The sequence below is a fragment of the Trachurus trachurus genome, assembly GCF_905171665.1.
Source record: "Trachurus trachurus genome assembly, chromosome: 14".
Lineage (NCBI taxonomy): Eukaryota > Metazoa > Chordata > Actinopteri > Carangiformes > Carangidae > Trachurus > Trachurus trachurus.
This window is the reverse complement of record NC_139903.1, coordinates 30458526-30472215: the sequence shown is the minus strand read 5'-3', so window position 1 is coordinate 30472215 and position 13690 is coordinate 30458526. Positions and strand designations below refer to the sequence as shown.

At 44.9% G+C, this 13690-nt stretch overlaps 2 protein-coding genes across 2 annotated transcripts; both read left to right on the top strand.

Annotated features, from left to right (window-relative positions):
- Window positions 1–2416: 2416 nt before the first annotated feature.
- Window positions 2417–3367, top strand: LOC310997262 (olfactory receptor-like protein OLF3; the record flags this gene model as incomplete). Its single annotated transcript, XM_083986938.1, has 1 exon — window positions 2417–3367. One exon carries the CDS (start codon window positions 2417–2419, stop codon window positions 3365–3367), a length of 951 nt encoding a protein of 316 aa, XP_083843064.1.
- A 9354-nt stretch (window positions 3368–12721) lies between these two features.
- LOC310997261 (olfactory receptor 52E8-like) lies at window positions 12722–13690 on the top strand (the record flags this gene model as incomplete). Its single annotated transcript, XM_083986937.1, has 1 exon — window positions 12722–13690. The coding sequence occupies one exon, from the start codon at window positions 12722–12724 to the stop codon at window positions 13688–13690; it is 969 nt and encodes a 322-aa protein (XP_083843063.1).

Below are 13690 nucleotides of genomic sequence, written 5' to 3'. Positions count from 1 at the left end.
CGAGGCCTAGCAGCCACGTCCTATGACCTACACACCTGCAGAGCACAAGATAAGATCACCATGGTCTTAATGCTGTAAAAAAAAATGTCAAGTTGATTGGGTGAAATCCCTAGGACGAGTTTGTTCAAATACGAGGTGTGGAAATGGCCAAAATCACATCATCAGAGAAGATTCAATTACAAATGGCCGACTTCCTGTTGGGTTTCGAGCAAGGAACCCTGTCAGCAGGGGCGCCGGCTGCAGCAGCCTCATGCCAGTGTGGGCTCAAGCCAGGTTCAGCTGCGCTTGAGCGGAGTGGGGGAGAGAAAAAAAATGTGTATTTCTTTTACTCTGTGGCAATCTCCCACAACGGAGTGGGGGAGAAAGCAAGTGGGCAGCGCGCGTTTCACAGACAAGCCACGACGCAGAGTGTAAACAACGTCACCTGGTTCAGCACCATGGATAGCTGCGGGGGGGGGGGTCGGAACAGCAGTGTTTCGAAGTGGGGGGATTTCGGAAACAGCGGAGTGTCGGAATGGAGAGCTGTCCCCAAAGTAACTTATTTGGCTTTTTATTAGCAAAAATCAAATATTGCTTTCATAAATACGTATTTCACTGAAGTCGAATCACACCTGCATACAAATGAAAGCTTTTTTCGTACCTTAGAATGAGTTGTTACAAGTCGTTACAAATATACAAGGGGGGGGCGCACCAAACCTTGGCTGCCATGTTGCATCGCCATTTTTTACGTTCAGTGGCAGCGTGACCGTAGGTAACCACAGAAACTCAACGGAGCTTGGGGAGAAAGTTTTCCAGGTAGCGCCTGTTAAAACTGTCACCACTGTGTAGTGTGAGGAAGGACGGAGGCACTGATGTTGCATTCAGGTGGACACCATTGGCAAACCAACCGGATGTTATTTTACTCGATGAGAGAAAGACGGTAAAACATGAGTCAGGTAAACAATACAACATCACCATGACAACATATTGTCATGCCCGTATTGTTTTGCCTTTTGCTGGCGGACCACTTGTTTACATAGATGCTTGTTTATCCTGTTACATGCAACGTCTGTTGTCTGTCTGACGTCTGTCCAATTTCACGTGAATGCAACATCAAAAATATGTTCTTATATGCAACCGCACCGCTAGATGGGGGGAATTCCTACATACTAGGGCTCAGCCGAGCCTTCTCTGTTGCTGTGTGGAGCAGCCTGTGTCAGCCTGTGTCAGTCACCCCCCCCCCCACCCGGCTCTTGAACGTCACTCACTCACTCATCCAGACATGCACTGTGGTCTCATGAGGAAACGCAGCTTTTTGATATGATGGTTTTCTTGTTCCAGAAAAGACTTTTTTTTTTTTTAAGTATTTGTTCGAAATGAGTATTCGTAAAAAATGTTGTGCCTTTCCGAATACCGTATTCGGGTTCAGCTCTACCCCTGACATACAATATACTATATCATTGCTAAATAACATCATGATATTTTCGTTAAAGGGATAGTAGCATTTTTTTAAAGTGGGGTTGTATGATCTACAAATAGCCCCTAAGTACTTTAATTGCAGTAGAAGACTCTCTGCACTCCTCCCGTTAGCAACGCCAGCCCATAGCCCTGCGCAGAGATTTACAACATACATTATTGTGAATGGACCCAAAGAAACGGCCTATTTTCACGGCCTAAAAGAGGTTTTACGTTAAAAAAAAAATACACAGTTCAATTGTTCGCTATAGTATAATTTTTTCCAGCCCTTCAAAGTGCAGGAAAAACGCAGTTTTTATTTGGACCTAACCAACTCACGTATCCCTCCGCCCAGGGTTAGCGCCCGCCGATCAGCAGTTGGTTAGGTCCAGTACTGTGACAGGGGAAATGGAGAGGAAGGATGGTTGGTGCTGAGTCAGTGGTTACCAAGTAACTGCTAACCTGTCAGCGTGTGACGCTGCAGCTCATGGCCACCAAATAAAAGTGTGAGCTGTTGGCTGATGTCTAGGGTGGAGGGTGGTATAGGGTTGCACAAGGTTATTCTGGCCAACACACACACACACACACACTAACACAACATTGGAAAGTGGAAAATGTGTTTGAGTTAATGTGACTTGGTTCTGTGTAACTACACTTTATTTTATTTATTTTCCCCTAACCCGATCATGTCAGTGTTTCTTGACTTGTCTCTTTTATTTGACTCTGATGTCTAAACATGTGTGGAGTAGAGCTCTTAATCTTACAGGAGCATAAACCTGTATTTCACCATATGTAAATAACTGGGGTCATACAGTTTGAGAGGAACTGTATTGTATTTAGTGTTGCGTAGGTCCATCACACCTGGTGGATCTATCTCTTTACCTAACCCTTGTTTTTGTACATGTATTTCTTTCACTGGCTCACAGATGTTTGCAGCTGCATCTTTTCCTAATCTATTGCATGTATGCAGTTGTACACAGATATGGGAAACCAGACTATCAGAGATGACATGCTGCTCATAGAGGGGTTAAAGGTCTCTTCCCAGTTCTTCTTTCCCACCTTCATCCTCATCCTCCTCATCTACACCTTCGCCATAACATCCAATGTCTGCCTGGTGGTCCTGATCCTCAGCAACAGGAGCTTCCACCAGCCAATGTACCTGCTCCTCTGCAACCTGAATATTAATGATTTGATCGGAGCCACAGTAATTATCCCTAGTTTGCTCGGAGATCTGTTACTTTCTACCCACTCGGAACATCGGTACATCCACTACATCAGCTGTGTGACTCAGGCCTTCTTGGTTCACATGTATGTAGGTGCTTCCTACACCGTACTGATGATCATGGCCTTTGACCGCTACGTGGCCATCTGCAGTCCACTACGTTACAACACCATCATGACCAAAAGGATGGTGGTGAACCTCTCTCTTGCTGCCTGGGGAAGCATCCTGGTGCTGGTGTCGATCCTGTTGGGCCTCACTATCCGCCTGTCCCGCTGCAGGTCGGTCATATCCAACCCATTCTGTGACAATGCCTCCTTGTTCAAGCTCTCCTGTGAGAGTGTCCTCATCAACCAGATCTACGGCCTTGGGTACACCGCAGTGCTGCTGGGCTCCTCCATGGGCAGTATCACGCTCACCTACCTGAAGATTGCTGCTGTGTGTCTGCGCAGTAAAAACAAGGCACTGAACAGGAAAGCGCTGCAGACCTGTGCCACACACCTGGCTGTGTATGTCCTACTGCTGGGTTCAGGTTTTATTGCTATTATACTGCACCGTTTCCCTGAGCTTGCGAACCAAAGAAAGATGGTGACCATTCAGTGCGTTGTGATTCTTCCGGCTCTGAATGCTGCGATCTATGGGCTGCAGATCAAAGAGATCAAGCAGAGAATTGTTGCCTTGTTCCACTGCAGCAAAGCAACTCAACAGAAATGAAGCCATTCACAATTCAAATCTTTAAATCATTTGCACTGTACAGAAAATGTCAAGATGGTCTGTCAAATTGTAAATATTGATGTTGTCAGTATAACAGGCTTTTTTCAGTTTGTCATAAAAGTTTATCAATCCATTTTTTTTGCTTTCTGTGTATTTTTTATTTTTAAAGCCATCATCATAAAGCAGAACTTTGTCCTTCAGATTCTTGATTGTGGTTACATGCTGTCATTCCGATATCCCACCATTCTGACATACCACTATTCCGACAAGGCTTTCAATATTAAGAAATGCGTTAATGAGTGACTCGCTCCTATTTATCTGGACTCTCTACTTCTGGAGTCTCGCTGACTATCTGTCTAGTCTCTACCTGGTCTTTTTTTTACTAAACTTAACCAACTCCTTTCATCATTGCCTAAGCCCAACCAGTACAAATCTTTTGGGGAAAAATATACTATTAAAGGAATTGTCACAAAGGCAGGATGTTTAAAAAAAGAAAATTCAATTAGGTTTGTGTGTGAATTGCTAATATTTTTAAAATAATGTTTCATCATGTTTCATCCTCCTCTGTCACCACACATAAAACTCATCTGCATTTCTCAGACACCTTGTGTCTTTTTTTTTCTGTTTTGCACCTGTGACCATAGAGGAGGCTTCAAGACTGAATATTGCTGTAGTTTTAAAGTTTTATTCTTCTGATTCATTTTCTGAGGGGGAAAGAATGGACAACTCAGAAAAAATGATTACATCTGAAAATATTTTTATTACTGGTCCCTCTGGGTGTCATGAAACGACAGCGCGTGGGGGGGGGGGGGGGGGGGGTATTGTTTAAAAACTATAACAAATATAGAAAAAATGAAGACACTGAGACATTAACAATCAATCATCTGACAAGAAATATTGTTTATAACATTCCTATGATAGTGATTGGGTTTTTGTTTTTCCTGTGTCGTGCGATTTGATTGGCTGGTTTGCACGCAGATGGCACGCTGAATTTGGTGTTCACGTTAGCAGTGGTTGATGCGTAGCAGCTAGCTAGCAATTGTGTCAACAGAGCAAAATGGACCGTTTTGTAATATCCAGAAAACGAATGAGAGTGGATGATGGTGGTGGCGGTTGTAGTGTTGGCACACGAATAACAAGGCCGGAGTGTAGAACAGAATACTGTTTACTTAACAGACTAGTTAGCAGTACACAACATTGTATTCAGAAGTCGCCATCTTAAATCTTTTTCTTCTACGCTCTTGCAACGTCTCAACCGTGTCTGCTTTACGACACTGCCACCTAGCGTTATAAAGTAGCAATAATATAATCAGGGAACACAACATTTCGTCTCTCTGTAAAAGAATACGCTCTCAATGTAAAGCTAATGCTATAGAAAACGTAATAAGTAAATCCTTCTGCAATAAGGCTGTCGCTCTGCGATGAACTAAACACAAATAACCAAATATTCTTGTGTACCATTAGCATAGGATATCATGAATGAGGTAGCTTTACATAAGGAACATTAAACATGTAACACATCATTGTCAATAAAATAATTACTCTTAACTTAGGGACGTGATGAGGTTTCCTTATCCTCACTCTGTCTCCTTCTCGGAAAGAAGGCATGCGTGCGCAACGTTTAGCATCAGTGTAACGCTGCATTTTTTTTCTGATGTTTCTGAACTGCATGACGAGCTAAAACATCCAGCGGAGACATGGCAGGGGAAGAATATCCAATTTGGTGCGCATGATCCTGCCATAAAGGAGTTCATATGGTGAGGTGGAAGTTGCAGCATGTGGTGTTGCACGATACACCTGGAGCCAGTTCATAACAGTCTCTTTCCATGGTTGTGACTGTTGAATGGCGGTTTGAATGCAGCTTCTCAGAGCATGATGGAATCTCTCAATTGCTCCGTTAGCAGCCAGATAGCAGACTGATGTTCTACTATGGAAGATACCTTGGGTGTGCAGGAATGAGGCAAAAGCTGCAGAAGTGAACCGTGGCCCATTATCTGTGACTATGCTCTCTGGTTTACCATGATGACAGAAGACAGATGTCAGGAAGTGAATAACATCTGCAGTAGTGGCAGTATGTGAAAAGGCCAGCTCAGGCCACTTAGAATAATAGTCTGTCAGTGTGATGCATACCTGCAGGCAGAAACTGCTGTGTAAAAGGGGCCAACAATATCAATGCCAAATTTCTTCCTTGGCCCATCAGGCAGTTGCACTGGTTGCAAAGGGGCAAGGCGAGTAGAGGCTGTTTTATCATTAGCCTGGAAGAGTATACATGAAGTGATGCAAGACTGTACTTGGGGAGCGTACCTATGTTCCCCATAGGACCCTTTTGAAAAAGGCTCCTATGTTCCCCGTTTTTACCAAAAAGGGTCCTATCTTCCCCGGTCACAATACATACTGGGGAACATAGGAAAAAAAAAAAAAGCAATAATATAATCAGGGAACACAACATCTTGTCTCTCTGTAAAAGAATACGCTCTCAATATAAAGCGAATGCTATACAAAACGTAATAAGTAAATCCTTCTGCAATAAGGCTGTCGCTCTGCGATGAACTAAACACAAATAACCAAATATTTTTGTGTACCATTAGCATAGGATATCATGAATGAGGTAGCTTTACATAAGGCACATTAAACATGTAACACATCATTGTCAATAAAATAATTACTCTTAACTTAAACTTCACTAATGTCTAGTGTATAAACAGTAATACTTTGAACCTTGTAAACTGTCTTAGCTGTAATAATCAAGTTACTACAATCATCTCAGCTTTCTTTTGGTCAACCTATGACGTGACATAGTCCTCATGCCACTTGGGCTTGTGTCTAACACGTGGCTGTTTGTGAGAGGGGGAATGGCTAACACCTGTGTGTAGCAGTCCAGATGTGTCACAGTCTTGTCCAGCCAACGGAGGAGTGTGGGCAAGATGTGAGGCATTCCAAGTCTTCCCATCACTCAGTAAGAAAGAGTTTGGACCTATTCTCTTCCTCACAGTTGCAGAGGAAGTAAATCTGGGATAGGACCCTTTTTTCTATGTTCCCCGCTGTTGCTGGTCGATGGACTCTCTCTACTTATCTGGACTCTATCTATCTGGCCTGTCTAGCCTCTACCTGGTCTTTTTACTAAACTTAACCAACTCCTTTCTTCATTGCCTAAACCCAACCAAAAGTCACAACTCAACTTCTCACTCAAAAATAGGCAAAAATATGCCAAGTCACTCACAACTCCACTTCCAGGTATGGGTACAAACATTGCATGTTCCCCGGGTCCTTTTGGGGGAAAGCGGGGAACATAGCACCCTTTTTTAGAAAAAGGGTTCTATGTTCCCCGGTCCCATACAAAGTGGGGAACATAGGACCCGGGGAACATAGGGATGATCCCCTGTACTTGTGAGTCCATTTTTGGCCACCAGTAGAGGTTGCACAGGCGTTGTTTTGTGCGGACGATCCCTTGATGACTCTCATGTGCAAGTGTGATCAGTGTGTGTCGTAAGGAGAGTGGTGCGATGAGTCTTGAGCCTCTGAGGATGTAGTTATCCTTGACTGAGAGCTCATCTCTGATTGTGTAGTATGGGGCCAGTACATCACTTACTGATTTAACGGAGGGAGGCCAATTTGTGAGTGCAGGGCTGACAGTTCAGGACAAGCAGAGCAAGCAAAGTCAAAGTCAAAGTTGGCCACTGGAAGGGAGCTCAGGGTTGCAGAAATCTGTGCCACCATCTCGGGTTCTACATCTGGAATAGAGTCAGAAGGCACAGGCAAGGGAAGACGTGAGAGACAGTCAGCCGTAGCCGTAGTTCTGGGAGCCTGGTCGATAGACAATATCATAGTCAAAACAGAGCAGTCTTGCAGACCAACGGGCAACCTGCATGCCAGCCCGACCGACCGTAAATGTGTCTTTATCACTGGCACAGGCACGCATAGGAGCCACAACTGTCGCAATGTTAGGCAGAAACTTTGAGTACCAGGATAATAGGCCCAGAGATGATCTCAGGGCAACAGCATCAGAGGGGGAAGGGGCTTTCAAGACAACATTAATATGCTCTTGGTCAGGAAGGATGCCATCTGCAGTAATGGTATGGAAGCGTAGGGAGGTCTTCCTGAAGTGACACTTCTCCTTCAGCTTTTGGAGGACAGTGTTGAGGTTCTGGTAATGCTCAACAAGGGTGTTGCCATAGACGATGAGGTCATCCAGATAATTTTGAACACCTGGGAGGCCGTTGATGATGTCAGCCATCACCTTGTAAGTTTGCAAACAGTTCATCCACATGAGGTAGGGGGTAGCAATCTGTGACCACAGCCTTATTTGGTTCTTGGAGATCTGTGCACATCTGTATTCCCCCAGTTTTCCGTCCTGTGACCACAATAGGTGAAACCCAGGGTGATGCATCATTTTTTTCAATCACGCTAGCTTTCAGCAAGCCGTCCAGTTCAGCTGAGACAGAAGCTCTCACAGCAAAAGACAGGCGTCGTCGTCAATTTTCACCTTATGCACAAAATTTTGTGCACAGCCGATGTCTGGAGTGGCAGGGATGCAGGAAGCAGGTGCAGCGTTTGTGGTAGGCACAGGAGCAAGTGAATCAGTCACACAGCTGACGGTAGGTGTAGCAGAGACGCAGGGAGTAGATGACAAGTTTGTAGTAGACACAGGAGGGAGGACATTGTTACCTTCGATGCAAATGCTTAAAGCTTCCATAAGATCTCTTCCTAAGAGAGAAGTGCCATTGGACTCCTCTACTCACTTTGACTCATAGACAGCCAAGCACAGGAATTTTCCTCTTTGTGTAAGTCACCAGCCGACTAACAGGTGGAAGCAGTGGTGTGTCATTGAAGTACTGAGCATAGATGTAGTGTGGCAAAATAGATACTGCAGATCCTGTGTCAACAACCAGTTCATGCTCTGTGGTAAGAGAAGCAGGTGTACTGCATGTCAAGGGTTGTTTAAGTATAACACAGTCAGTTTAGATAGCTGGATCTCACCTACAGCACTTGGCTTGGATGAGCGACAAACACGAGCAAAATGTCCAACTTTATGGCAAGACTTGCAAGTTGCTTTGGCTGCAGGGCAATGAGAAGAATTAGCCAGATGTTTGTCAGAACCACACCTGAAACAGCTGCGGGAAGATGTAGTAGTGGCATTGGATGGCTTATTTGGGCGAGTGTGCTGTTTGTATTTCTTTTTAGTGAACTGTGAACAGGGCTGCACAGCTTGCACTGGAACACTTTCATTTTCTGCAATTGCTTTGGCTTGTTGAACAGCGGATTCTACTTGTGATGCAATTATTAAGGCTTTGTCCAGTGTCAGATCTGGTTTGAGCAGGAGCCTCTCTCTTATGTTTGGGTTAGACACATGTTCAATCAACTGATCACGGATCATCTCATCTGTTTTATCATCAAATCTGCATTTTGAAGCAAGATCATGCAGCACAGCCACATACTGTGCAGTAGTCTCATGAGGTGCTTGTCTTCACTGTCTGAAGGCATGTCGTTCCACAACAACATTTACTTTGGGTGTATAGAGTCAACGGTGTCACCTGTATCTGGTAATGAGTAGAAAGTCCGTTGTCTCTCGGCTCCGAGACAGTGCGAGGTTCAGGCCAAGCGTTTCCCGTTGCATTAATTACCAGCAGGTAATTATTGAAAACTCACATCCACATGTTGAAGGGTGTCGACAGGTCTCCTGGGCACAGCAAAAACATCAGGTGCAGGCACATTTCCAGCCATGTTGAGTCAGCAAAAAGCAAAAAAAACACGTACGTCAGGATCCCATCCTCGTCGCCAAAATGTAGTGTTGGCACACGAAGAACAAGGCCGGAGTGTAAAACAGAATACTGTTTACTTAACAGACTAGTTAGCAGTACACAATATTCTATTCAGAAGTCGCCATCTTAAATCTTCTTCTTCTAGGCTCCTGCAACGTCTCAATCGTGTCTGCTTCACGACACTGCCACCTAGCGTTATAAAGTAGCAATAATATAATCAGGGAACACAACAGCAGTGGTGATTTACGGACGCACGGACCTTCTAGCAGTGGGGTGGAGGAGGACAGAGTGATTACGGACCTGGAGAATGAGGATGAAGGCGAGGATGAAGAAGGGGCGGTAATAGGTGAAGTGGCGGTGGCATCGGTGGCATCAGCGGCGGCACCGTCTTTAACACAAGACTCGGAGACTGGTGGTAACATTCCCGAAAATGTGGAGCAAGAAGCGGGGAGTGAAGGAAGCGCTCCGTCAAGCGCCGAAGCTGCGATGGCGGGAATCCTGGTGGCCCTATGGATTTAAGTCAAGACACAGCAGAGGGACCGAAGCAGCCTCAACTTAAGTCATTCCCGCGTTTGACATTTGGATCCCAGCTAACATTGAGGAGTTTTAGCCACTTGTCGTTCAAACAGTACTCATGGCTGGAATACTCGATGTCAGTTGATTTTTTGCTATGCCTGTCGACATTTTTTCCACCATGCCCGGGGTCACACAGAAAAGAGCTTCACCCATGGCGGGTTCCGAAACTGGAGGAAAGGAGAGAAACTTGCACAGCACAATGTAAGTGTTTCTCACAAACTAGCTATGGTAGGCTGGTGTGAGTTTTAGGAGAGGGTGAGAAGTGGTTCGAGGATTCTGACAAAACTTGATGCTGGACATGACAAGATTGTGCAAGAAAACAGGCAGTACATGCGAGCAGTAGTTGAGTCACTGTGGTTTACAGCGTGTCAAACGATTGACCAGAGAGGAAACAGAGAAGATGAACAGTCCACCAACAGAGGTTATTTTCTTGAACTGTTAAATCTGCTGGGAAAGTTTGACAGCACTGTCTCAAAGAAATGATCCGGTGGACCTGGGTGCATCATGATATCCAAAATGAACTGATTGATGTTATGGCCAGCATGGTAAGGGAACAAGTGAGCAATGAGGTTAAACTGACAGAGCACTTTGCTTTAATGGTGGATGAAACAAAGGATGTGAGCAAAAAAGAGTAGAGATCTGTTGTTCTGCGTTACCTAAACAATGATAGCATTCAAAAAGAGTTTCTGGGTTTCTGCAGATGGCTTGGATGCAGAGGCTTTACACAAGTCAGTTAAACAAACACTGGCTAAGTGTAACATAGACAAATATGCATGCATTGCACAGTGCTATGATGGGGCATCTGTCATGTCCGGGTGCAACAACGGTGTCCAGGAAAAATTTTGCCAAGAAGTGCTACATGCGTTTTACATACACTGCTATGCACACAGATTAAATTTAGTTTTGGTTGACTATGGGTGGAATTGAAAAGACTATCAGACACCAGATGGGCGTGCCAATATTCGACACTGTGGGTAATAAAAAGATCGCTGCCTGCTATCTTAGCAACACTTGCGGAGGTTAGCAACCAGACAAATGCTCATAGAGCTACTGAAGCATGATCACTGATTGATGCACAGTTTGTTCTGCACATCTGTATGCTGGAGAGCATATTCAGTCTCACAAAGAATTTATCTGATCATCTACAGGCCACAGATTTGGAGCTGGCATCTGCTGTTGATCTGGTCTTTGCGGTTGTTGATGCCCTCAATGACAAACGCAATGCTGAAACATGGACTAAAATCTGGGAGTGTGCCAGTGATATGTGTGAGACAGTTGGCATTCACATGCAGCGCCCACAGGTGAGGAGCAAAAAGCAGCCCAGCCACCTGCAGGAGTTTGTGGTGAACAGCCAAACAGGATCAAAAGAGCCACTGGAAACTATCAGAACCACTGCTTTTTTCCAGTAATCAACCGATTAATCAGTGAATTGGAGAGCTGTTTTTCTTCTGAAAGCTGCCACGTTCTAAAAGAAGCAGCAGCTCTTAACCCCAAACACAAGACATTCTTGGAAAATGATGTCCTTTTGCCATACAAGGAAGCATTCGTTGACTTGAGGAACAAAAGTGGAGATGCTCAAACCAGCAATCTGGGTGTGTTTCTTTTACTCTATGGGAGATCTCCCACAACAGAATGAGGGAGAAAGCAAGTGGGACAGATCTGCCCAGTCCCTGAGCAGCGTGCGTTTCCCAGACAAGCCACGACACCAGAGTGTAAACAAAGTTACTTGGTTCAGCACCATGGATAGCTGCGGAGTGTCGGAATGGAGAGGTGTCCCCAAAGTTATAAACTGCCTCCAAAAATCTATTGGAGGCAGTTTTTGTATCTATTTTAGATACAAAAATCTAAAATAGTGATGCAGTTAAGTCTTTTTTGGCTCAGCTGAGCCTTCTCTGTTGCTGTGTGGAGCAGCCTGTGTCAGTCACCCCCCCCCCCCATGCAACCGCACCGCTAGATGGGGGGAATTCCTACATACTGGGGCTTTAAGGTACAAAAATCTAAAATAGTGTTGCAGTTACGTCTTTATTCGCTCAGCCGAGCCTTCTCTGTTGCTGTGTGGAGCAGCCTGTGTCAGTCCACCCCCCCCCCCCACCCCCCACCCCACCTACTCCTGAACGTCACTCACTCACTCGTCCAGGCATGCACTGTGGTCTCATGAGGAAACGCAGCTTTTTGATATGATGTTTTTCTTGTTCCCGAAAACAATTTTTTTTTTTTTAAGTATTTGTTTGAAATAAGTATTCGTAAAAATGTTTGTGCCTTTCCGAATACCGTATTCGGGTTCGGCTCCACCCCTAACATACAATATACTGTATCATTTCTAAATAACATCATGATATTTTCATTAAGCAGAGTATCATCTTTGTTGTTTTAGGGTTGCTCTGTGATCTCCAGTACCGTGACATGGGATATGGAGAGGATGGTTGATGCTGAGTCAGTGGTTACCAAGTAACTGCTAACCTGTCAGCGTGTGACGCTGCAGCTCATGGCCACCAAATAAAAGTGTGAGCTGTTGGCTGATGTTTAGGGTGGAGGGTGGTATAGGGTTGCACAAGGTTATTCTGGCCAATACACACACACACACAACATTGGAAAGTGGAAAATGTGTTTGAGTTAATGTGACTTGGTTCTGTGTAACTATACTTTAGTTTATTTATTTTCCCCAAACCCCATTATTTCATATGGTACTCAAGTTAAAGTCTGCTCCAATTAAATCAAATCATTTATTTTTATCATGTGGGAAATTTGAAAGTTATTATGTAAACCTCTGATGTCTAAACTTAGTGCATGTGTGGCGTGGTGCTCTTATCTAACAGGAGCATAAACCTGTATTTCACCATATGTAAATAACTGGGGTCATAAAGTTTGAGAGGAACTATATTGTATTTATTGTCTTGTAGCTCCGTCACACCTGGTTGATGCATCTCTAACCCGAGCCATAACCCTAACTTTGTACATTTATTTTTTTCACTGGCTCACAGATGTTTGCAGCTGCATCTTTTCCTAATCTATTGCATGTATGCAGTTGTACACAGATATAGGAAACCAGACTGTCAGAGATGACATGCTGCTCATAGAGGGGTTAAGGGTCTCTTCCCAGTTCTTCTTTCCCACCTTCATCCTCATCCTCCTCATCTACACCTTCGCCATAACATCCAATGTCTGCCTGGTGGTCCTGATCCTCAGCAACAGGAGCCTCCACCAGCCAATGTACCTGCTCCTCTGCAACCTGAATATAAATGATTTGTTCGGAGCCACAGTAATTATCCCTAGTTTGCTCGGAGATCTGTTACTTTCTACCCACTCGGAACATCGGTACATCCACTACATCAGCTGTGTGACTCAGGCCTTTGGGATGCACATGTATGCAGGTGCTTCCCACACTGTACTGATGATCATGGCCTTTGACCGCTACGTGGCTATCTACAGTCCACTGCGTTACAATACCATCATGACCAAAAGGATGGTGGTGAACCTCTCTCTTGCTGCCTGGGGAAGCATCCTGGTGCTGGTGTCCATCCTGTTGGGCCTCACTATTCGCCTGTCGCGCTGCAGGTCGGTCATATCCCACCCATACTGTGACAATGCCTCCTTGTTCAAGCTCTCCTGTGAGAGCCTCCTCATCAACCAGATCTACGGCCTCGGCTACACTGCAGTGCTGCTGAGCTGCTCCATGGGCAGTGTCATGCTCACCTACCTGAAGATTGCTGCCGTGTGTCTGGGCAGTAAAAACAAGGCGCTGAACAGGAAAGCGCTGCAGACCTGTGCCACACACCTGGCTGTGTATGTCCTACTGCTGAGTTCAAGTTTTATTGTTATAATCCTGCACCGTTTCCCTCAGCTTGCGAACCAAAGAAAGATGGTGGCCATTCAGTGCGTTGTGGTTCTTCCGGCTCTGAATGCTGTGATCTATGGGCTGCAGATCAAAGAGATCAAGCAGAGAATTGTTGCCTTGTTCCACTGGAGCAAAGCAATTCAACAGAAATGA